This window comes from Scomber japonicus, chromosome 15, assembly GCF_027409825.1.
Source record: "Scomber japonicus isolate fScoJap1 chromosome 15, fScoJap1.pri, whole genome shotgun sequence".
Classification (NCBI taxonomy): Eukaryota; Metazoa; Chordata; class Actinopteri; order Scombriformes; family Scombridae; genus Scomber; species Scomber japonicus.
The window spans coordinates 3299325-3321419 of NC_070592.1; the positions used below are offsets into that span (position 1 = coordinate 3299325).

General features: G+C 44.1%; 1 protein-coding gene across 1 annotated transcript in view; it reads right to left on the bottom strand.

Moving 5' to 3' along the window:
* Positions 1-22095, bottom strand: part of LOC128374592 (venom phosphodiesterase 2) — a 64461-nt gene that overhangs the window by 19396 nt on the left and 22970 nt on the right. Inside the window, 7 exon segments of the mRNA XM_053334837.1 lie at positions 8667-8821; positions 9697-9742; positions 15442-15614; positions 15947-16034; positions 16227-16296; positions 19626-19753; positions 19840-19871. Of these exon segments, the coding sequence (XP_053190812.1) occupies positions 8667-8821; positions 9697-9742; positions 15442-15614; positions 15947-16034; positions 16227-16296; positions 19626-19753; positions 19840-19871 (692 nt within the window).

Sequence of the window (22095 nt, forward strand, 5' to 3'; positions counted from 1 at the left end):
AGGAAAGGAGGGAGGAAGGGAAGGAAGGGAGGAAGAAGGAAGGAAAGGAAGAACAGATGAAGGAAGGAAGAAAGGAAGGACAGATGAAGGAAGGAAGAAAGGACAGAAGGAGGGAACATTTAACACCCTAACAGCTGAACTTAGATCTGAGGAAGGAAGGAAGGAAGGAAGGAAGGAAGGACAGATGAAGGAAGGAAGGAAGGAAGGAAGGAAGGAAGGAAGGAAGGACAGATGAAGGAAGGAAGAAAGGAAGGAAGGACAGATGAAGGAAGGAAGAAAGGAAGGACAGATGAAGGAAGGAAGAAAGGACAGAAGGAGGGAACATTTAACACCCTAACAGATGAACTTAGATCTGAGGAAGGAAGGAAGGACAGATGAAGGAAGGAAGGAAGGAAGGAAGGAAGGAAGGACAGATGAAGGAAGGAAGGAAGGAAGGAAGGACAGAGGAAGGACCCGCTTGACTTTGGGTTTTTAATCTATGTTATTCTGTTATCTGACTATTTGACTATTAGTGACTTTCGATTCATGGTGTGTATTGTATTATTAACTTCAGTTTGGAAAGATGCCACAGAACAGGGGTGTCAAACATGTGGCCCGGGGACCAGATCCGGCCCGCTGAGGGGTCTAATCCGGCCCACTTTCCTTCCTGTGTTCTTTTCCTTCCTAACTTCCTTTATCCTTTCTTCGTTCCTTCCTTCCTTCCATCTGTCCTTCCTACCTTCCAACCTTCCTTTATCCTTTCTTGGTTCCTTCCTTCCTTTCATCTGTCCTTCCTACCTTCCTTTTATCCTTTCTTTATTCCCTCCTTCCTTCCTTCCTTATTTCGTTCCTTCCTTCCTTTCTTCCATCCGTCCTTCCTCCCTTTCTTCCTTCTGTCCTTCCTCCCTTTCTTCCTTCATTCTTTCCTTCCATCTGTCCTTCCTACCTTCCTTTTATCCTTTCTTTGTTCCTTCCATCCATCTGTCCTTCCTCCCTTCCTTTTATCCTTTCTTTGTTCCTTCCTTCCTTCCTTCCTTCCTTCCTTATTTCGTTCCTTCCTTCCTTTCTTCCATCCGTCCTTCCATCCATCTGTCCTTCCTCCCTTTCTTCCTTCATTCTTTCCTTCCATCTGTCTTTCCTACCTTTCTTCCCCTCCTTCCTTTTGTCTGTCTTTCCTTCCTTTCCTTCTTATTTCCTTCCTTCCTTCCTTCCTTCCTTCCTTCCTTCCATCTTTTTAATTATCCGGCCCGCATGAGATCAAATCGGTCTGTATGTGGCCCTTGAATGAAAATGAGTTTGACACCTCTGCAAAAAAATTCTGGATTTAATAAAAAAGCAGCTGCAAACAGAAAAGTCTTCAGCTGTGAAATAAAAGAACTGAAAGTGAATTTGAGTGATTTGTGGTGATGAGAAAGAAGTTATGCAGCAATACTCTGGGTGTTTTGTTTTTCATGCCAGCATTGTCCGCTGTGATTATTTTTGGACTTTCCCTAAAACTTAACTTCAAATTGAGTGTGTAATCAAATTAAATTAATATGTCAAGGAAGGAAAGGAGGGAAGAAGAAGAAGAAGGAAGGGAGGGAGGGAGGGAGGGATGAAGGGAGGGAGAAGGAAGGAAAGGAAGGAAGGGAGGAAGGATGGAAGGGAGGAAGAAGGAAGGAAAGGAGGGGGGAGGGAGGGAGCGAGGAAGGAAGGATGGAAGGGAGGAAAAAGGAAGGAAAGGAGGAAGGAAGGAAGGGAGGAAAGGAAGGAAGGGAGGGAGGATGGAAGGGAGGAAGAAGGAAGGAAAGGAGGGAGGGAGGGAGGGAGGAAGGAAGGAAGGAAGGAAGGAAGGAAGGAGAAAGGAAGGAAAGGAAGGAAGGGAGGGAGGAAGAAAGGATGGAAGGGAGGAAGACGGAAGGAAGGAAAGGAGGGAGGAGGGAGGGAGCGAGGAAGGAAGGATGGAAGGGAGGAAGGAAGGAAGGAGGGAGGGAGGAAGGAAGGGAGGAAGGAAGGAAGGGAGGGAGGATGGAAGGAAGGAAGAAGGAAGGAAAGGAGGGAGGAAGGAAGGAGGGAGAGAGGGAGGGAGGAAAGATGGAAGGGAGGAAAAAGGAAGGAAAGGATGGAAGGGAGGAAGGAAAGAAGGAGGGAGGGAGGATGGAAGCGAGGAACAAGGAAGGAAAGGAAGGAAGGAAGGAAGGAAGGGAAGGAAGGGAGGGAGGAAGGAAGGAAGAAACAGTCAAAACAGACGGGGTCAATTTGACCCGGGAGGACGACACGAAGGTTAAATGATACATGAATTGTGTTTATGTAGACAATGGTGTGACTTGCACGTGTGTGTGTGTGTGTGTGTGTGCGTGTGCGTGTGCGTGTGCGTGTGTGTGTGTGTGTGTGTGTTTATGAGAAAGAAGCAGTACAACTAATCAGCTATAATTTCCGTATTTGGCAAAAACCATGGCTCTAAACCATTCAGTGCTTCATAAACCAACAGCAGTATTTTAAAGTCTGTTCTTTGACAGACGGGACCAGACGCGAAGGCTTTGTAACAGTAGTCCAGTCTTGTTGAGGATAAATGCACGGACAAGTATTTCTAAACCCCAGCTGAGACATGAGTACTTTAGTTTTTAATATATTCGGCAGTGCTTTGTAAATCTCTCAAAGACCTCGGCCAAGTGAAAGGTTTGAGTCTGAGTGAACTCGAGTGCTCTCTGAGTGGATCTGCAGCATAAGTCTCTACTGATCTTTCCCATTACTTCCTCCCTCCAAATTTCCCCTGTCATATTTTATACAAACACCTACTAACTGTCAATGCTTGATACTTTCCAGCTACCCATGATTCATGTGAGAATTACCATGCTGACACTGTTGCTATTGACAGAATACAGCTGAAAAGTGAATTTGAGTGATTTGTGGTGATGAGAAAGAAGTTATGCAGCAATCCTCTGGGTGTTTCGTTTTTTATGCCAGCATTGTCCGCTGTGATTATTTTTGGATTTTCCCTAAAACTTAACTTCAAATTGAGTGTGTACTCAAATTAAACTAATATGTCAAGGAAGGAAAGGAGGGAAGAAGAAGAAGGAAAGGAGGGAGAAGAAAGGAAAGGAAGGAGGGGAGAAGGAAGGAAAGGAAGGAAGGGAGGAAGGATGGAAGGGAGGAAAAAGGAAGGAAAGGACGAAGGAAGGAAGGAAGGAAGGAAGGAAGGAAGGAAAGGAAGGAAGGGAGAGAGGATAGAAGGAAGGAAGAAGGAAGGAAGGAGGGAGAGAGGGAGGGAGGAAGGATGGAAGGGAGGAAAAAGGAAGGAAAGGATGGAAGGGAGGAAGGAAAGAAGGAGGGAGGGAGGGAGGATGGAAGGAAGAGAGGAAAGGAAGGAAGGGAGGGAGGATGGAAGCGAGGAACAAGGAAGGAAAGGAAGGAAGGAAGAAGAAGGAAGGGAGGGAGGGAGGGAGGGAGGGAGGGAGGGAGAAGGAAGGACTTTAAATTTACTTTAAATTTAGCATGTAATCGAAATAAACTAATATGTCAAGGAAGGAAAGGAGGGAGGAAGAAGAAGGAAGGGAGGGAGGAAGAAGATGGAAGGGAGGGAGGGAGGGAGGGAGGGAGAAGGAAGGACTTTAAATTAACTTTAAATTTAGCGTGTAATCGAAATAAACTAATATGTCAAGGAAGGAAAGGAGGGAAGAAGGAAGGAAAGGAGGTAGGAAGAAGATGGGAGGGAGGGAGGGAGGGAGGGAGAAGGAAGGACTTTAAATGTACTTTAAATTTAGCGTGTAATCGAAATAAACTAATATGTCAAGGAAGGAAAGGAGGGAAGAAGGAAGGAAAGGAGGTGGGAAGAAGATGGGAGGGAGGGAGGGAGGGAGGAAGGGAGGGAGGAAAGGAAGGAAGGGAGGGAGGAAGAAGAAGGAAGGAAAGGAGGGAGGAAGAAGATGGAAGGGAGGGAGGGAGGAAGGGAGGGAGAAGGAAGGAAGGGAGGAAGGAAGGGAGGGAGGATTATACAAACACCTACTAACAACCAATGCTTGATATTTTCCAGTTACCCATGATTCAGAAAACAGGAAGGAAAGTGGGCCGGATTGCACCCCTCGGCGGGCCGGTTCTGGCCCACGGGCCGCATGTTTGACACCCCTGTCCGCTGTGATTATTTTTGGATTTTCCCTAAAACTTAACTTTAAATTTAGCGTGTAATCGAAATAAACTAATATGTCAAGGAAGGAAAGGAGGGAAGAAGGAAGGAAAGGAGGTAGGAAGAAGATGGGAGGGAGGGAGGGAGGGAGGAAGGGAGGGAGGAAAGGAAGGAAGGGAGGGAGGAAGAAGAAGGAAGGAAGGGAGGGAGGAAGAAGAAGGAAGGAAAGGAGGGAGGAAGAAGATGGAAGGGAGGGAGGGAGGGAGGGAGGGAGGAAGGGAGGGAGAAGGAAGGAAGGGAGGAAGGATGGGAGGGGGGGAGGATTATACAAACACCTACTAACAGTCAATGCTTGATATTTTCCAGTTACCAATGATTCATGTGAGCTTTACGATGCTAACACTGTTGACTGAACACAGACACCTATAAAGATGAATATTTTGATCTGGTACCAAACAACTCAATCAAAGCTGAATCATCACATATGAGCCTTCGAGGCGCTGAACAGAGAAGCAGGAGACAGCTGAGCTGAAACTCAGTGTCGGCATTATTTAAGTAAAGGTAAAAGTAAAATAAACCAGTTGGAATAGTTATTAATTGAAATGTTTAGTCAAGGGGTTGGGGTTCATGATTAGGGTTAGGGGTTAGGGTTCACGATTAGGGTTAGGGTTAATGATTAGGGTTAGGGGTTAGGGGTCACGATTAGGGTAAGGGTTCATGATTAGGGTTAGGGTTCACAATTAGGGTTAATGATTAGGGTTAGGGTTAATGATTAGGGTTAGGGTTAACAATTAGGGTTAGGGGTTAGGGTTCATGATAAGGGTTAATGATTAGGGTTAGGGTTCATGATTAGGGTTAGGGGTTAGGGTTCATGATAAGGGTTAATGATTAGGGTTGGGGTTCATGATTAGGGTTAGGGGTTAGGGTTCATGATTAGGGTTCATGGTTAGGGTTAGGGTTCATGATTAGGGTTAGGGGTTAGGGTTCATGATTAGGGTTAGGGGTTAGGGTTAATGATTAGGGTTAGGGTCAACAATTAGGGTTAGGGGTTAGGGTTCATGATAAGGGTTAACAATTAGGGTTAGGGGTTAGGGTTCATGATTAGGGTTAGGGTTAATGATTAGGGTTAGGGTTCATGATTAGGGTTAGGGTTCATGATTAGGGTTAGGGTTCACGATTAGGGTTAGGGTTCACGATTAGGGTTAGGGGTTAGGATTCATGATAAGGGCTAATGATCAGGGGTTAGGGTTAGGGTTCATGATTAGGGTTAGGGTTCATGATTAGGGTTAGGGTTCATGATTGATGATGATCATGAACCCTCATGATTAGGGTTCATGATGAATGATTAGGGTTAGGGTTAACAATTAGGGTTAGGAGTTAGGGTTCATGATTAGGGTTAGGGTTCATGATTAGGGTTGGGGTTCATGATTAGGGTTAGGGGTTAGGGTTCATGATTAGAGTTAGGGTTCATGATTAGGGTTAGGGTTCATGATTAGGGTTAGGGTTCATGATTAGGGTTAGGGTTCATGATTAGGGTTCATGATTAGGGTTAGGGTTCATGATTAGGGTTGGGGGTCATGATTAGGGTTGGGGTTAATGATTAGGATTAGGGTTCATGATTAGGGTTAGGGGTTAGGGTTCATGATTAGGGTAAGGGTTCATGATTAGGGTTAGGGTTCATGATTAGGGTTAGGGGTTAGGGTTCATGATTAGGATTAGGGTTCATGATTAGGGTTGGGGTCATGATTAGGGTTGGGGTTAATGATTAGGATTAGGGTTCATGATTAGGGTTAGGGTTAGGGTTAATGATTAGGGTTTAGGGTTAGGGTTCATGATTAGGGTTCATGATTAGGGTTAGGGTTAATGATTAGGGTTAATGATTAGGGTTCATGATTAGGGTTCATGATTAGGGTTAATGATTAGGGTTCATGATTAGGGTTAGGGTTCATGATTAGGGTTAATGATTAGGGTTAATGATTAGGGTTAGGGGTTAGGGGTTAGGGGTTAGGGTTAGAGCTGTGCAGCTGAAGCCAATGAACAAGGATCCTGACATAGAAAGTGTAGACCTGTTATTCCAGCACACCGACACATGGGGTCCACCAGGTGGTCAGTTATTGGTGGTGCAGGTTCAGCCTCTCAAGAACCTTCATGGCCACAAGGAGTCCGAGCAACGAGTCCTGTCGTCAAGGAGCTGTGTGATCTTTAGTTTTTTGGAGACTAGGACCATGATGGAGGATGTGAAGCTTGCAGGAACTTGCAGAGTTGAAGATGTGCAATCACTAAGTGCACTTTATATACCATGTATGCACTTTAATGATGAGTTTTTATGTGTGTGTGTGTGTGTGTGTGTGTGTGTGTCTGTGTGTGTGTGTGTGTGTGTGTGTGTCTGTGTGTGTGTGTGTGTCTGTGTGTGTCTGTGTGTGTAAGTGCATGGGTATGAGATGTATGTATCTATGTGTGTTAATTAAGTATGAGATGTGTGTGTGTGTGTGTGTGTGTGTGTGTGTGTGTGTGTGTGTGTGTGTGTGTAAGTGCATGGGTATGAGGTGTATGTATCTATGTGTGTTAATTAAGTATGAGATGTGTGTGTGTGTGTGTGTGTGTGTGTGTGTGTGTGTGTGTAAGTGCATGGGTATGAGGTGTATGTATCTATATGTGTTATTTAAGTATGAGATGTGTGTGTGTGTGTGTGTGTGTGTGTGTAAGTGCATGGGTATGAGGTGTATGTATCTATATGTGTTATTTAAGTATGAGATGCGTGTGTGTGTGTGTGTGTGTGTGTGTGTGTCTGTGTGTGTAAGTGCATGGGTATGAGGTGTATGTATCTATGTGTGTTAATTAAGTATGAGATGTGTGTGTGTGTGTGTGTGTGTGTGTGTGTGTGTGTGTGTGTGTGTGTGTGTGTGTGTGTGTGTGTGAGTGATGAGGACGAGGATGGAGCTATTTTTAAATTTCGTTGTATTGACCTCAATGCCAAAGACAATAAAGACAATTCAATTCAATATAAGCACTAATTGTTCAGCACAGTACTGGAGGATGTGGATGTTAAGGAGAGTTTTTGCACCGTTTCGAGCATGTTAAGTCTTGTTTTACACACACTAGACTCGTCATGCTTTCTGTGGTGTTATGAGAACTAGTACTAATGTGTTAAAAATGTTCACTGAAACACAAAATAAATATCTCAGCTGTGACTGTCACAACAGTAAGTGGAACGATATGAAGCAGATGTCAGATTAGTCATGTTCCTGTGCAGCTCTCTCTCTCTCTCTCTGTCTCTGAGGTGTCAAACTCATCTTCATTCAAGGGCCAAATAGAGGCCAATTTGATCTCATGTGGGCCGGATCATTAAAAAGATGGAGGGAAGGAAGGAAGGAAGGAAGGAAGGAAGGAAGGAAGGAAGGAAAGAAAGACAGGAGGACAGATGGAAGGAAGGAAGGAACGAAGAAAGGAAAAAAGGAATGTAGGGAAGAAGGACAAATGGAAGAAAGGGAGTAAGGACAGATGGAAGGATAGACAGGAAGGAAGGAATGAAGAAAGGAAAAAATGAAGGTAGGGAGGAAGGACATATGGAAGGAAGGAAGGGGTGGAAAAAAGGAAGGGAGGGAGGAAGGATAGATGGAAGAAAGGGAGTAAGGAAGGGGTGGACAAAGGAAGGTAGGGAGGAAGGACATATGGAAGGAAGGAAGGGGTGGAAAAAGGAAGGTAGGGAGGGAGGACAGATGGAAGAAAGGGAGTAAGGACAGATGGAAGGAAGACAGGAAAATTGGAAGGTAGGGAGGAAGGACAGATGGAAGGAAGGAAGGGGTGGAAAAAGGAAGGGAGGGAGGAAGGACAGATGGAAGGAAGGAAGGAAGGAAGGGGTGGACAAAGGAAGGTAGGGAGGAAGGACATATGGAAGGAAGGAAGGGGTGGAAAAGGGAAGGGAGGGAGGAAGGACAGATGGAACAAAGGGAGTAAGGACAGATGGAAGGTAGACAGGAAAAAAGGAAGGTAGGGAGGAAGGACAGATGGAAGAAAGGGAGTAAGGACAGATGGAAGACAGGAAAAAAGGAAGGTAGGGAGGAAGGACAGATGGAAGGTAGACAGGAAAAAAGGAAGGTAGGGAGGAAGGACAGATGGAAGAAAGGGAGTAAGGACAGATGGAAGGAAGACAGGAAAAAAGGAAGGTAGGGAGGAAGGACAGATGGAAGGAAGGAAGGGGTGGAAAAAGGAAGGGAGGTAGGAAGGACAGATGGAAGGAAGGAAGGGGTGGAAAAAGGAAGGGAGGTAGGAAGGACAGATGGAAGAAAGGGAGTAAGGATAGACGGAAGGAAGACAGGAAAATTGGAAGGTAGGGAGGAAGGACAGAAGGAAGAAAGGAAGGAAGGACATAAGGAAGAAAGGAAGGAAGGACAGATGGAAGGAAGGAACAAAGAAAGGAAATAAGGAAGGTAGGGAGGTAGGACAGATGGAAGGAAGGAAAAGAACACAGGAAGGAAAGTGGGCCGGATTGCACCCCTCGGCGGGCCGGTTCTGGCCCACGGGCCGCATGTTTGACACCCCTGTTCTAGTTTAAGTTTAAATTGATATTCCCCCTCGTGCTTACCGGCTTGTCGACGGTGAAGGAGCTCCACAGAGGCATCAGAGCTTTGTGGCTGTAGCCGGAGATGAATCCCTCCTGATGAAGGATGCAGTAACTCTGATCAGTCTGCAGCATCTGTGGACGACCGAACAGCATGTGCTTCCTCTCTGCAGCCGTCTCTGAAAGAGGGAAAAGGTGCAGCTGAGTTTTGACAGTCCTGAAAATCACAAATGAGACTGACTGAGACACTTTGAGGAAACCGACTGACCGACAATCGGTTTCCTCAAAGTGTCTTCAGTTGTGATATTTGGACAAATTTACAACAACTGCATTTTTAAAGGAAATGGTCCAGAATCTAAAAATATAGGAAATAAAAATAACAAAATTACGATCTTGGAGACATTTAATCTTCCTGTTGTTCTCGAGTCAAGGAAGGAAGGGAGGAAGAAGGAAGGATGGAAGAGAGGAAGAAGGAAAGAAGGGAGGAAGGTAGGGGAAGGAAAGAAAAGGAAAAGGGAGGGAGGAAGGTAGGGGGAGGAAAGAAAGAGAGAAGGAGAAGAAGGGAGGGAGGAAGAAAGGAAGGGAGGAAGGTAGAGGGGAAGATAGAAGGGAAGGAAAGAAGGAGGGAGGAAGAAGGAAGGAAAGGAGGGAGGAAGGAAGGAAGGGAAGAAAGAAGGAGGGAGGAAGCGAGGAAGGAAGGATGGAAGGGAGGAAAAAGGAAGGAAAGGAAGGAAGGGAGGGAGGATGGAAGGGAGGAAGAAGGAAAGAAAGGAGGGAGGAAGGAAAGAAGGAAGGAGAAAGGAAGGATAGGAAGGAAGGAAGAAAAGATGGAAGGGAGGAAGACGGAAGGAAGGAAAGGAGGGAAGAAGGAAGGAAGGAAGGAAAGACGGAGGGAGGAAGGAAGGAAGGAAGGAAGGGAGGAGAGAAGGAACAGACAAAACAGACAGGGTCAATTTGACCCGGGAGGATGACAGGAAGGGTTAAGGTACAAAAGAACAGGAAACTGAATCCTATGTTCTTATAATCTGAGGTTATAATATCATATTTTTCTTACTTTCCTCTGCTGTCAGATCCAGACGGCTGTTGGCGACACTTTCATTCTGAAGAGAAAAAATGGAAAGAAAATTAAAGTTAAATTATTGTTTAAAAACTGGGATGGTATATTTACAGATTAAATGTGATACAATATGACATCATATGCTTGTCTGTCAATCAAGATTTACTTGTATAGCATTTTTCATATATCACGACGTAACTCAAAGTGCTTTACATATTCAGAACAAACTATCGCGGTTACATTAATGCAATCCATAACGCGTTAATTTTTTAAATCTCATTTTAATGTTGCAAGCCTTTTTGTCCCTTCTACTCCCCCGTAGACGGCTCCTCTAGCTGTAGTGCTATGCTTTGAAGTGGCCTCCTGCAGTAAACCTACCGCGCTGATGGAAAGTAAGAGAGCTACTGGACTTTTGAACGGCTTGTTTAACTTTAAAACACTTCCAGACGCTTCAGTTGACAAGTCAAAAGTAAAATGCAACCTGTGTCAAACGGAGTTTAACTACCACCGGAGTACGTGGAGTTTGAGTTAGCACCTCCACGCTAAACACCCAGGTGCAGCCAAGCCAGCCTCAGCTCCACCAAAGGACCATTTTGGAGTGTGGGAGTCGCAGCAGAGCCGTGATTGATTCCCAGTTAAGACACTCTGGTAAGAAATGCTTTACATTATGGGCTTAAAACTGCCTTCAAATGGAAAATAACAGGATTTTAAACATGCAATTCAAAACGCCATTAATCGCGATTAACTATGGAAATTCTGCGATTAATCCCGATTAAAAAAATTAATCGTTTGACAGCCCTAGTTTTTAGTTTAAACTGCCTGAATCAGTTTAATTAGAATAAATATGGATAAGCGTAGTGCAGAGGTTCGTCAGTATAACAGAATAACGATGAATCAAATACAATTAAATGACTGGAAATATGGTTTTAATTTTACAAGTAAATCATTGCATCTCTTACTCAAAGACTTCCTGTCAGCATGCAGTGAGTGATACTCTTCCAGTCTTTAATGTGGGAAATATCCAAAATGTTTTATTTCTCAAATCAACTCATCTGTGAACAGTAAGAAATTCTGTAGAAGACTGCAGCATCAGTGGAGTTGGTGCGTCATTGTATATATTTCTAAATATAGATGTCTGATATTCTTGGTTTGGTTTCAAAGTCTTCAAATAAACAAATGAAATATGTTTAAATAACTTTTTGCACGAGGGATTTGTCACGTTGAAATAAGAAAGGCACAAACCCAAACAGCTGGAGGCACACTGTTCACTAGCATCTCCTCTAACTGGACTGTCTACATCAGGGGAGCCGGATCATTAAAAAGATGGAAGGGAGGAAGAAAGGAAAGAAGGAAGGAAAGATGGAAGGAAGGAAGGGAGGAATGACAGATGGAAGGAAGGAAGGAAGGAAGACAGAAAGGAAGGAAGGAAGGAAGGAAGGAAGGAAGGAAGGAAGGAAGAAAGGAAAGATGGAAGGAAGGAAGGGAGGAATGACAGATAGAAGGAAGAAAGGAAGGAAGCACGGAAGGTAAGATGGAAGGAAGAAAGGGAATAAGGAAGGAGAAAAAGGAGGAAAAGGAAGAGAAGACTAGGAATGAAAGACAGAAGGAAGGAAGGAAGGAAGTAAAAAAAGACAGGAAAGAAGGAAGGAAGAAAGAAAAAGAAGACAGGAGGAAGGAAGGGAAGATGGAAGGAAGGGAGGAATAAGGAAAGTGGGCCGGATTGGACCCCTCGGCGGGCCGAATCTGGCCCACGGGCCGCATGTTTGACATCCCTGGTCTACATACTTTTTAGGATATATAACGCATCTTATTTTGAAGTTGACTTTCAGCTGCTCAGTTCGCTGCTATAGTAAATGTGACAAACTGCATCACAGCATATATATTATCTCGCGGTTTTTACTTCTCTGTTTTTCTCACGAGCAAAACCACAGAAGCTTCTCCAGCTGCTGGCTTCCCTTGTTAACATCTGTCTGAGTTCCTCTTTACTCAGACACATGCATTTTTAATAAATGACACAGCATCTGAGTCAGCGATTCATGTCATGATTAAGCTAGCTCTGCGGTCGATCAGTAGGAAATGACTGATGTCTTTAGCAGCGTTTAGCTTTCGGTAATATTACCAGTCTAAATTTATTTCATTTGCACCATAAAGTTTGACTGCTGTTTGAATCCGCCTGAGGCAAGGCAAGGCAGTTTTATTTATATAGCGCCTTTCTTACACAATGGAAACTCAATGTGCTTTACATAAAACAGAAAAACATGCAATTTGAGAAACATTGAAACATACAGTTAAAAAAAAGATAAATAAAAAGACAAATAAAATGCTAGAATAGAGCATTAAATGTAAGATTGCAGCATAAAATAATGATTAGCTTTAAAATCATTAAAAGGACGTAGAGTGCAAAATGTAAAGTGCTTTAAAAGAGCTCAATCATAAGCTCAGGAGAAGAGAAATGTTTTTAACCTGGATTTAAAAATGATTTCAGTTCTGCTGGTAGTTGGCAAAACACACTAAGGTGCCCTCTTGAGAGCCAAAACATGTGCTAAGGTGCCCTCTTGGGAGCCAGAACGTGTGCTAAGGTGCCCTCTTGGGAGCCAAAACGTGTGCTAAGGTGCCCTCTTGGGAGCCAAAATATGTGCTAAGGTGCCCTCTTGGGAGCCAAAACGCATGCTAAGGTGCCCTCTTGAGAGCCAAAATATGTGCTAAGGTGCCCTCTTGGGAGCCAAAATATGTGCTAAGGTGCCCTCTTGGGAGCCAAAACGCATGCTAAGGTGCCCTCTTGAGAGCCAAAATGCGTGCTAAGGTGCCCTCTTGGGAGCCAGAACACATGCTAAGGTGCCCTCTTGGGAGACAAAACACATGCTAAGGTGCCCTCTTGGGAGACAAAATATGTGCTAAGGTGCCCTCTTGAGAGCCAAAATGCGTGCTAAGGTGCCCTCTTGGGAGCCAAAATGCGTGCTAAGGTGCCCTCTTGGGAGCCAAAATATGTGCTAAGGTGCCCTCTTGAGAACCAGAACGTGTAGAAGCAGATACCACATGATGTGTATCAGAAGTGAGAATGGGGAAAACACCAGTAGAGGTGAAAGGTTAGTTAGTAGATTGCTCAACAGGCCTCACCATGTTTATTACATCAACTCTTTGTAAGGAGTTGTTTTTCACCATGTCTAACATTTCCAGGAGATCTGGTCAACACCACTTAAGAATAGACTTCCAGGAACTGAATATTAGCCTGAACATGCCAGGTCAACTTGACCTAGTGCATGCACACAATGACGCACGACACCACACACAATCAATGGTATAAAGGGTCTGTAAGGGCGTGCCTCGGGGCCTCGGGGATGTTTTGTCGTTCGTTGGTCTATCGTTGCTGTTTGTATTGATGCTGAATATCTGTAATAAAGATCCCAGTTGGCTGTTCAACGACTTCTGTTCTCCGTCTCATATTTAAAGATTACTGAAGTTGAGTAATCGAGTAAAGTTACAATAAACGCGTGCTAAGGTGCCCTCTTTGGAGCCAAAACCCATGTTAAGGTGCCCTCTTGAGAACCAGAACGCGTGCTAAGGTGCCCTCTTGAGAACCAGAACGCGTGCTAAGGTGAAAAAAGAAAACCTTCATATACCGTGAAACCAACGCTTTTATTTTGAAAAATACCGTGATATACATTTTTGGTCATAAGTTCACTGTTTAGTCTGATAGTTTAATTTCTTCTTCTTCTTCTTCCTTCTCCTCCTCCTTCTTCTTCCTTCTCCTCCTCCTTCTTCTTCCTTCTTCTTCTTCTTCTTCTTCTTCTTCTTCTCCTTCTTCTTCCTTCTCCTCCTCCTCTTCTTCTTCCTTCTTCTCCTTCTTCTTCCTTCTCCTCCTCCTCTTCTTCTTCCTTCTTCTCCTTCTTCTTCCTCCTCCTCCTCCTCTTCTTCTTCCTTCTCCTCCTCCTCCTCCTCTTCTTCTTCTTACTTCTCCTCCTCCTTCTTCTTCTTCCTTCTCCTCCTCCTCCTTCTTCTCCTTCCTTCTCCTCCTCCTCCTCCTCTTCTCCTTCCTTCTCCTCCTCCTCCTCCTTCTTCTTCCTTCTCCTCCTCTTCTCCTTCCTTCTCCTCCTCTTCTCCTTCCTTCTCCTCCTCATTCTTCTTCTTCTTCCTTCTCCTCCTCCTCATTCTTCTTCTTCTTCCTTCTCCTCCTCCTCCTCCTTCTCCTTCCTTCTCCTCCTCATTCTTCTTCTTCTTCCTTTTCTTCCTTCTCCTCCTCCTCCTCCTCATTCTTCTTCTTCTTCCTTCTCCTCCTCCTCATTCTTCTTCTTCTCCTCCTCCTCTTCTTCTTCCTTCTCCTCCTCCTCTTCTTCTTCTTCCTTCTCCTCCTCCTCCTCTTCTTCTTCCTTCTCCTCCTCCTCATTCTTCTTCTTCTTCTTCCTTCTCCTTCTCCTTCTTCCTCCTCCTCATTCTTCTTCTTCTTCTTTCTCCTCCTCCTCTTCTTCTTTTTCTTCCTTCTCCTCCTCCTCATTCTTCTTCTTCTTCTCCTCCTCTTCTTCTTCTTCTTCCTTCTCCTCCTCCTCTTCTTCTTCTTCTTCCTTCTCCTCCTCCTCCTCCTCATTCTTCTTCTTCTTCTTCTCCTCCTCCCCATTCTTCTTCTTCTTCTTCCTTCTCCTCCTCATTCTTCTTCTTCTTCTTCTTCCTTCTCCTCCTCCTCCTCCTCATTCTTCTTCTTCTTCTTCGTTCTCCTCCTCATTCTTCTTCTTCTTCTTCTTCCTTCTCCTCCTCCTCCTCCTCATTCTTCTTCTTCTTCTTCCTTCTTCTTCCTTCTCCTCCTCCTCTTCTTCTTTTTCTTTCTCCTCCTCCTCCTCCTCCTCCCTCCTCCTCCTGCTCCTCCTCTTCCTCAGATTTTCACAACCCCTAGCCAATCAATCATCCATTCAAGGGAAAACTTCATGGCTTCCCAGTTTGCAGAGCAGTACTTGTTTGGGCATCTCCTTTCACTAATAGCTTGCTTGGAATCCATTCAGTACGAGAATAATTCAGATTCATGAATATTGGCTGAAGACAAGCTTGTGCACGCCTCATGAATCAGACGCCAGAGAGTTGTTTTTAAAATGATTCCCTCTGTTTTTCTGAGGAAATCTGAGCTGAACATGCATGTGAGCCTGAGTGATACATTTTAAAGCTATAAAAACACCCTGAACTAATTTCTTCCTGTGACTTCCTGTGTCATGTGACTCTGAATATGCCAAACAGCTGATACACATTTCTGTAGAGGCAAATTTGACATTGTGTTTATTAACCCGGGTCAAATTGACCCCGTCTGTTGTTTCCTTCCTCCCTTCTTTCCTTCCTCCATCCCTTTCCTTCTTTCCTCTCTTCCTTCTTTCCTCCTTTCCTTCCTTCCATCTGTCCTTCCTCTCTCCTTCTCTCTTTTTTCCTTCCTCCCTTCCTTCTTTTCTTCTTCCATCCCCCTTTCTTCATTCCTTCTGTCCACCCTTCCTTCTTTCCTCTGACCTTCCTTCCTTCCTTCCTCCATCCCTCTTCCTTCTTTCCTCCCTTTTTCTTTCCTCTGTCCATCCATCCTTCCTTCCTTCCTACCTTCCTTCCTTCTTTCCTTCCTCCATCCCCCTTCCTTCTTTCCTCCCTTCCTTCTTTCCTCTGTCCTTCCATCCTCCCTTGACTCGAGGACAACAGGAGGGTTTAATAAATCACCATTTAAGTGTGAGAATGGGTTTGAACTGGGTCCCACATGGTTTCAGTAACATGGGTACTCACCAGACCAGGACAGGAGCATCCCAGGTTGTCTGTAGGGTCGAGGCTGACTAGTGGACACTCAGCAGGGCCGCTCTGCTCTGCAGGGGCCAGCGGTGTGTAGTAGGGCTCCCTCAGCACGTGGTTCATACTGCCATGGGTCCCGTTGTTATCACTAGGAGCGATCTGTAGCACATCTGCATGGGATAATTGGACATGAACTGTTTAGCTTGTAAACAACATCTGTGTCTCTGCATGTTTTGATCCATTTAGTAAAAAAACAATTACCTTGTTTAATCTTTTGTTTTAGTCATAGCTAGTTTCCACATCCAAGTCATTCTTTCTACAGCATCATTTACCACGAGCAATTTTAAAGCCCCTACTGGCTCATCTAATGACTGTAAGATAAAATCAGAGCTTTGAGTGTAATTGCTGTTGTTTGTCTTGTACAGCTCCGAATCTCAAAGCAAATCACAATGTTTATTTGTTTGCTTCAGATCGGCTTTATTTACTCTGATTGGAAGCTTACCGCACATGAGATTGTACAGCTCAATGTTGGAGAACGGCTCAATTTCTGTTTGGTGCTGAAACTTGGGTCCGTAACTAAGGAACATGGCCTGGAAGAAAAAGAGAACGAAGAAAGAAAAGAGATATTTCTGTGACACAATATAAATTTGAACTTGAGTCAAAAACAGTCAAAAAAAAAGGAAGTGAAAATTGAACATGAAGTGGAATGCTATTAAAATAGCATAACGGTTGCTGACTGACGACTGTGACTAATAGTCTAGCAGGGAATAGAAAGTGCTCACGTGCATGCTCTCGAAGTCGTTGTCATAGCCGTGCGTCCCACCGGAACAAAACGTGAGAGATCCAGGAAATCTGTCAGAACATGCACAAGACGTCTTCATAACACACATAAATCTACTCTGATCCAGTCTCTGAAAAAATACTGAAAGGCTGAGTGTGCAGATGTGAACAAGTCAAAGGGTGATGAAATTGATTTGAGTCAGAAAACAAGAAAGCGACAGGTGTTTTATTTCTCTGTGTCTTAGTCAGAAACATTCTTTACCAATGTTGTATTCAGTCAAAGGTCAATTTGAATGGAATGTGAACATCTTTGTAAATGTTTGTATTCATGCCCTCTTGGGAGCCAAAACATGTGCTAAGGTGCCCTCTTGGGAGCCAAAACATGTGCTAAGGTGCCCTCTTGGGAGCCAAAACACGTGCTAAGGTGCCCTCTTGGGAGCCAAAACACGTGCTAAGGTGCCCTCTTGGGAGCCAAAACGTGTGCTAAGGTGCCCTCTTGGGAGCCAAAACGTGTGCTAAGGTGCCCTCTTGGGAGCCAAAACACGTGCTAAGGTGCCCTCTTGGGAGCCAAAACGTGTGCTAAGGTGCCCTCTTGGGAGCCAAAACGTGTGCTAAGGTGCCCTCTTGGGAGCCAAGGTGCCCTCTTGGGAGCCAAAACGTGTGCTAAGGTGCCCTCTTGGGAGCCAAGGTGCCCTCTTGGGAGCCAAAATGTGTGCTAAGGTGCCCTCTTGGGAGCCAAAACGCGTGCTAAGGTACCCTCTTGGGAGCCAAAATGCGTTGATCCAGTCTCTGGAAAAATACTGAAAGGCTGAGTGTGCAGATGTGAACAAGTCAAAGGGTGATGAAATTGATTTGAGTCAGAAAACAAGAAAGCGACAGGTGTTTTATTTCTCCGTGTCTTAGTCAGAAACATTCTTTACCAATGTTGTATTCAGTCAATCAAAGGTCAATTTGAATGGAATGTGAACATCTTTGTAAATGTTTGTATTCATGCCCTCTTGGGAGCCAAAACACGTGCTAAGGTGCCCTCTTGGGAGCCAAAATGCGTGCTAAGGTGCCCTCTTGGGAGCCAAAATGTGTGCTAAGGTGCCCTCTTGACCCGGGTTAATAAACACAATGCCAAAATGTGTGCTAAGGTGCCCTCTTGGGAGCCAAAATGCGTGCTAAGGTGCCCTCTTGGGAGCCAAAATGTGTGCTAAGGTGCCCTCTTGGGAGCCAAAATGTGTGCTAAGGTGCCCTCTTGGGAGCCAAAATGCATGCTAAGGTGCCCTCTTGGGAGCCAAAATGCATGCTAAGGTGCCCTCTTGAGAGCCAAGGTGCCCTCTTGAGAGCCAAGGTGCCCTCTTGGGAGCCAAAACGCATGCTAAGGTGCCCTCTTGGGAGCCAAAACGCATGCTAAGGTGCCCTCTTGAGAGCCAAGGTGCCCTCTTGGGAGCCAAAATGCATGCTAAGGTGCCCTCTTGAGAGCCAAGGTGCCCTCTTGGGAGCCAAAATGCATGCTAAGGTGCCCTCTTGGGAGCCAAAATGCGTTGATCCAGTCTCTGGAAAAATACTGAAAGGCTGAGTGTGCAGATGTGAACAAGTCAAAGGGTGATGAAATAGATTTGAGTCAGAAAACAAGAAAGCAACAGGTGTTTTATTTCTCTGTGTCTTAGTCAGAAACATTCTTTACCAATGTTGTATTCAGTCAAAGGTCAATTTGAATGGAATATGAACATCTTTGTAAATGTTTGTATTCATCACAAACCCGCAGCTCATTTTGTTGTAACCCCGAAACAATGCTTTGTTATTGTCTGTTATTATGAGACCGTTTCTAAGCTAAGCCATTCTCATTGCGTTATTGGAAATAATGCTGACGTGGTAGTTTTATTTCTCATTCTTCGGTCATTCTGATCCTTCTCACAGCTGATTCTGATCCCTGTCAAAGCTCAGAATTCACATCTAACCCAATATCATGCTGACACACCTCCTGTGTCAGCTCATCATATCATGCTTTAGAGCAGAGGTGTCAAACTCACTTTCATTCAAGGGCCACATACAGACCAATTTAATCTCATTGGGGCCGGAGCATTAAAGAGTAGGAAGGAAGGAAAGAGAAGACGGAAGGAAGGGAGGAAGGAAGGAAGGATGGCAGGGAGGAAGGAAGGAAGAACAGAAGTAAGAAAGGTATGAAGGACAGATGGAAGGAAGGAAAGAAGAAAGGAAAAGGGGAAGGTAGGGAGGAAGGACAGAAGGAAGAAAGGAAGGAAGGACCGATGGAAGGACAGAAGGAACGAACGTACGAAGAAAGGAAAAGGGGAAGGTAGAGAGGAAGGACAGAAGGAAGGAATAAAAGGACAGATGGAAGGAAAGTGGGCCGGATTGCACCCCTAGACGGGCTGGTTCTGGCTCGCGGGTCGCATGTTTGACACCCCTTCTTTAGAGCTTTCTTGATGCCTTCCCCATCACCACCACACAATCTTCAGATCCATCAGAGCATCACTTCATCAACCTCATCAGTCTGATCTGGTTCAGTAGAAGATTGTCTCTGTGTTCTCTCTCTCTCTCTTTCTGTTCTCAACCCCACCCGGTAGAGGCAGATGATGGGTTCAGTAGAGGATTGGCGGCCATCTGTCTCATCCGGTTGGGGTTCCCGTAAAGGGGCGTTTTTTCTTCCTCACTGGTTGCCAAGTGCTTACTCATGGGGGAATGTTGGATCTGTGAATGTTGTGAGAAAAGTTCCTCTTGAGTGTCTGGACTCCACGGGCTGCTCTGGATTCACGTCCTTTGATTCAATAACCCTCCCTGCAGAATCCAAGAGCCACAGCTACATAATAAACACTTCTTTTCACTTCATGTGTAGCTCTCTCCTGGTTTGAACTGATTTTTCGATGATGGCTATCGGCGCCTGCCAAGGTCGTAAGCAAGGATGTTTTCAAATACCGAGGTCAAAAACAAGACCACAAATTATACGCTAGTTTAACTAAATCCATGACGTATTTATATAAAAAGCTTTCTTGCGGTGTATTTCTCAGTCATGCTCACTCTTGTGCTCCAATTTTGCAACTTAAATCAACTCCTGTTTCAGTATTCGACAATTTCTGTGGTTGTATGTTCAAAAATTATAACTGCAATATATTATTTTCTTGGTTTGTTCTTAAAATGTGGATTGGAGCACGGCCTGCTGGGTAAGGGAGGAAAGGGCTCATCCAACGAATGAACAGTTTGCAAAAGTCGGGTCAAGTCCAAGTCACAAAAGTAGAAAACATATTTCTGGCTGTATATCTGTAACACAGCTGGAGTTAAATTGGAAACCACTTGGGACAAAACTGCATTGACCTTAAAGCTAAAACGGAGGGTTAGGGAGAAACAACTGTGAAAACTAATGGGGGACAGATGAAGCACAGATGCATGATGGGTACCTCTCAAACAGCCATTGTATGTCGACCAGGACGCTGACGTCTTCGATGCGACGGCTGTTGGCGAAGTGGAGGCGCTTCGGTAAGTCGGCCTTCAGGTACGGCTTGATCTTTTGGTCTGGCTTCTTGCACTGAACTCATCAAAACAGAAAAGAATGAAATCAAGAACATGACCTTCATTCAGAGTGAATAGTTTTTGAGAACTTTAAGTACTTACAGTCATGTTAGCAACAAGTCCAGCTGAGTCCACTGTTGAAAGAGAAAACAGATGTGCCAAGCGTCATTATTAACATCTCCAGTTTCTGCCAATTTATGACAGTTATCCAAACCAGGCGAGCAACTCTCTCTCTCTCACATTTAACACACATTAAACAGCTGCAGCTCATTCAGAACGCTGCAGCTCGATCAGAGCACATTACTCCAGCTCTAAAGTCTTTACACTGGCTCCCAGTCAGTTCTAAAGTCTTTACACTGGCTCCCAGTCAGCTCTAAAGTCTTTACACTGGCTCCCAGTCAGTTCTAAAGTCTTTACACTGGCTCCCAGTCAGCTCTAAAGTCTTTACACTGGCTCCCAGTCAGCTCTAAAGTCTTTACACTGGCTCCCAGTCAGCTCTAAAGTCTTTACACTGGCTCCCAGTCAGTTCTAAAGTCTTTACACTGGCTCCCAGTCAGTTCTAAAGTCTTTACACTGGCTCCCAGTCAGCTATAGAATAGATTTTAAAGTTCTGCTACTGGTCTACAAATCACTGAATGGTTTAGGTCCAGAATACATAAATGACATGTTAGTAGAATATAAACCCAGTAGAGCTCTGAGATCTACTGACTCAGGTCAGATAGTTGAGCCCAGAGCTCTGAGATCTACTGACTCAGGTCAGATAGTTGAGCCCAGAGCTCTGAGATCTACTGACTCAGGTCAGATAGTTGAGCCCAGAGCTCTGAGATCTACTGACTCAGGTCAGATAGTTGAGCCCAGAGTTCAAACTAAACATGATGAAGCAGCTTTTACACAACTGGAACAAACTACCAGCAGAACTGAAATCATTTTTAAATCCAGGTTAAAAACATTTCTCTTCTCCTGAGCTTATGATTGAGCTCTTTTAAAGCACTTTACATTTTAATCTTTCATTTGCACTCTATGTCCTTTTAATGATTTTAAAGCTAATTTATTATTTTATGCTGCAATCTTATATTTAATGCTCAATTCTAGCATTTTATGTATGTCTTTCTATTTTTCTGTACTTTGTTTTTATTATGGGGGGTGGGTGGGGGGGGGGGGGGGTTAATTGTATGTTTTAATGTTTCTGTTTTATGTAAAGCATATTGAGTTGCCATTGTGTATGAAATGCGCTATATAAATAAAACTGCCTTGTCTTGCCTATTTCAGTCAACACGTCTGTCAACAGCGACTTTTCACTGGCACTGGACGCACATAGTTTTAATAAGATAGTAGTTATGAGGATTTCTTTTTATGATGTAGCAGTGAAGACTGATGATGGCTCTAATGGTTCTACAATAAACCCCACACTTCCACAAAGCTCTGCTCATTTTACCTTTACATAGAAAATAACATTTAACCATCAAAAAGAGATGAAAATATGACTAAAAGAGACACAAAATTGACCAAAGAAACCCAATTACTTCCAAAAAGAGATGAAAAAAAAGGGTTAGACAACGTACAGTTAGTTTGAGTAACAGCTGCCAACTAGTTACCATAGCAACCATGAGATGGAGAGACTAAAGAGACTCAAAACTACCATAAAGAGACATTTCCATCATTATGTCTATGTTATATTTTCATATATGACTTCATTCTTAGTCCAAGATGGCTGCTGTGGTGTGAGTGAGTGTTAGAAGCTGAAGTCTGCTGGCTCAAACATTTTGACTACCAAGGTCCTTGTCTGATACATTTATCACTTTTTTCATCTTTGACATTTAAAGCTACGGGTGGTATATATGAAGATTTATTTTGAAGTATTTTTTTCCCCTCAAAGTTCTCAAGTTTACTTTCTTTGTGTGTGACTGCTTCCTTCATTGTGTGAGGGTGAAGGTGGCTGGCCTCACAATGAATCAAGAAGCTATCTCCCTTCAAACTATCTGGGAGGGGATGCAGCAAATGAAGCTTGAGATGATCACACATGGATACTAAACTTGAAATTATTAATACCAGCCTTAATAAAATTGAAGGCTCACTGTCAACACTTGGAGAGCATGTTGCTGAGCTTGAGCAGAGAGTTGGCTCTAACGAAGATACTCTGCAGGATCTGATCCAACGTGTTAAATCACTTGAAAAGGATAATTGTGTGAGGGTGAAGGCTTTGTGGTATTTAGTTTGTGTGGGTACTGTGGGTTGACAGGAATGATGTGTGGCTTGGTGTTGGAATTATTGTATATAAGTTATCCCATATTTACCCCTTTTCTATAATCATTAGTCCTTATGGTGTACAAGCATGCTGTTTTTTAAGGTTGTTTTTCA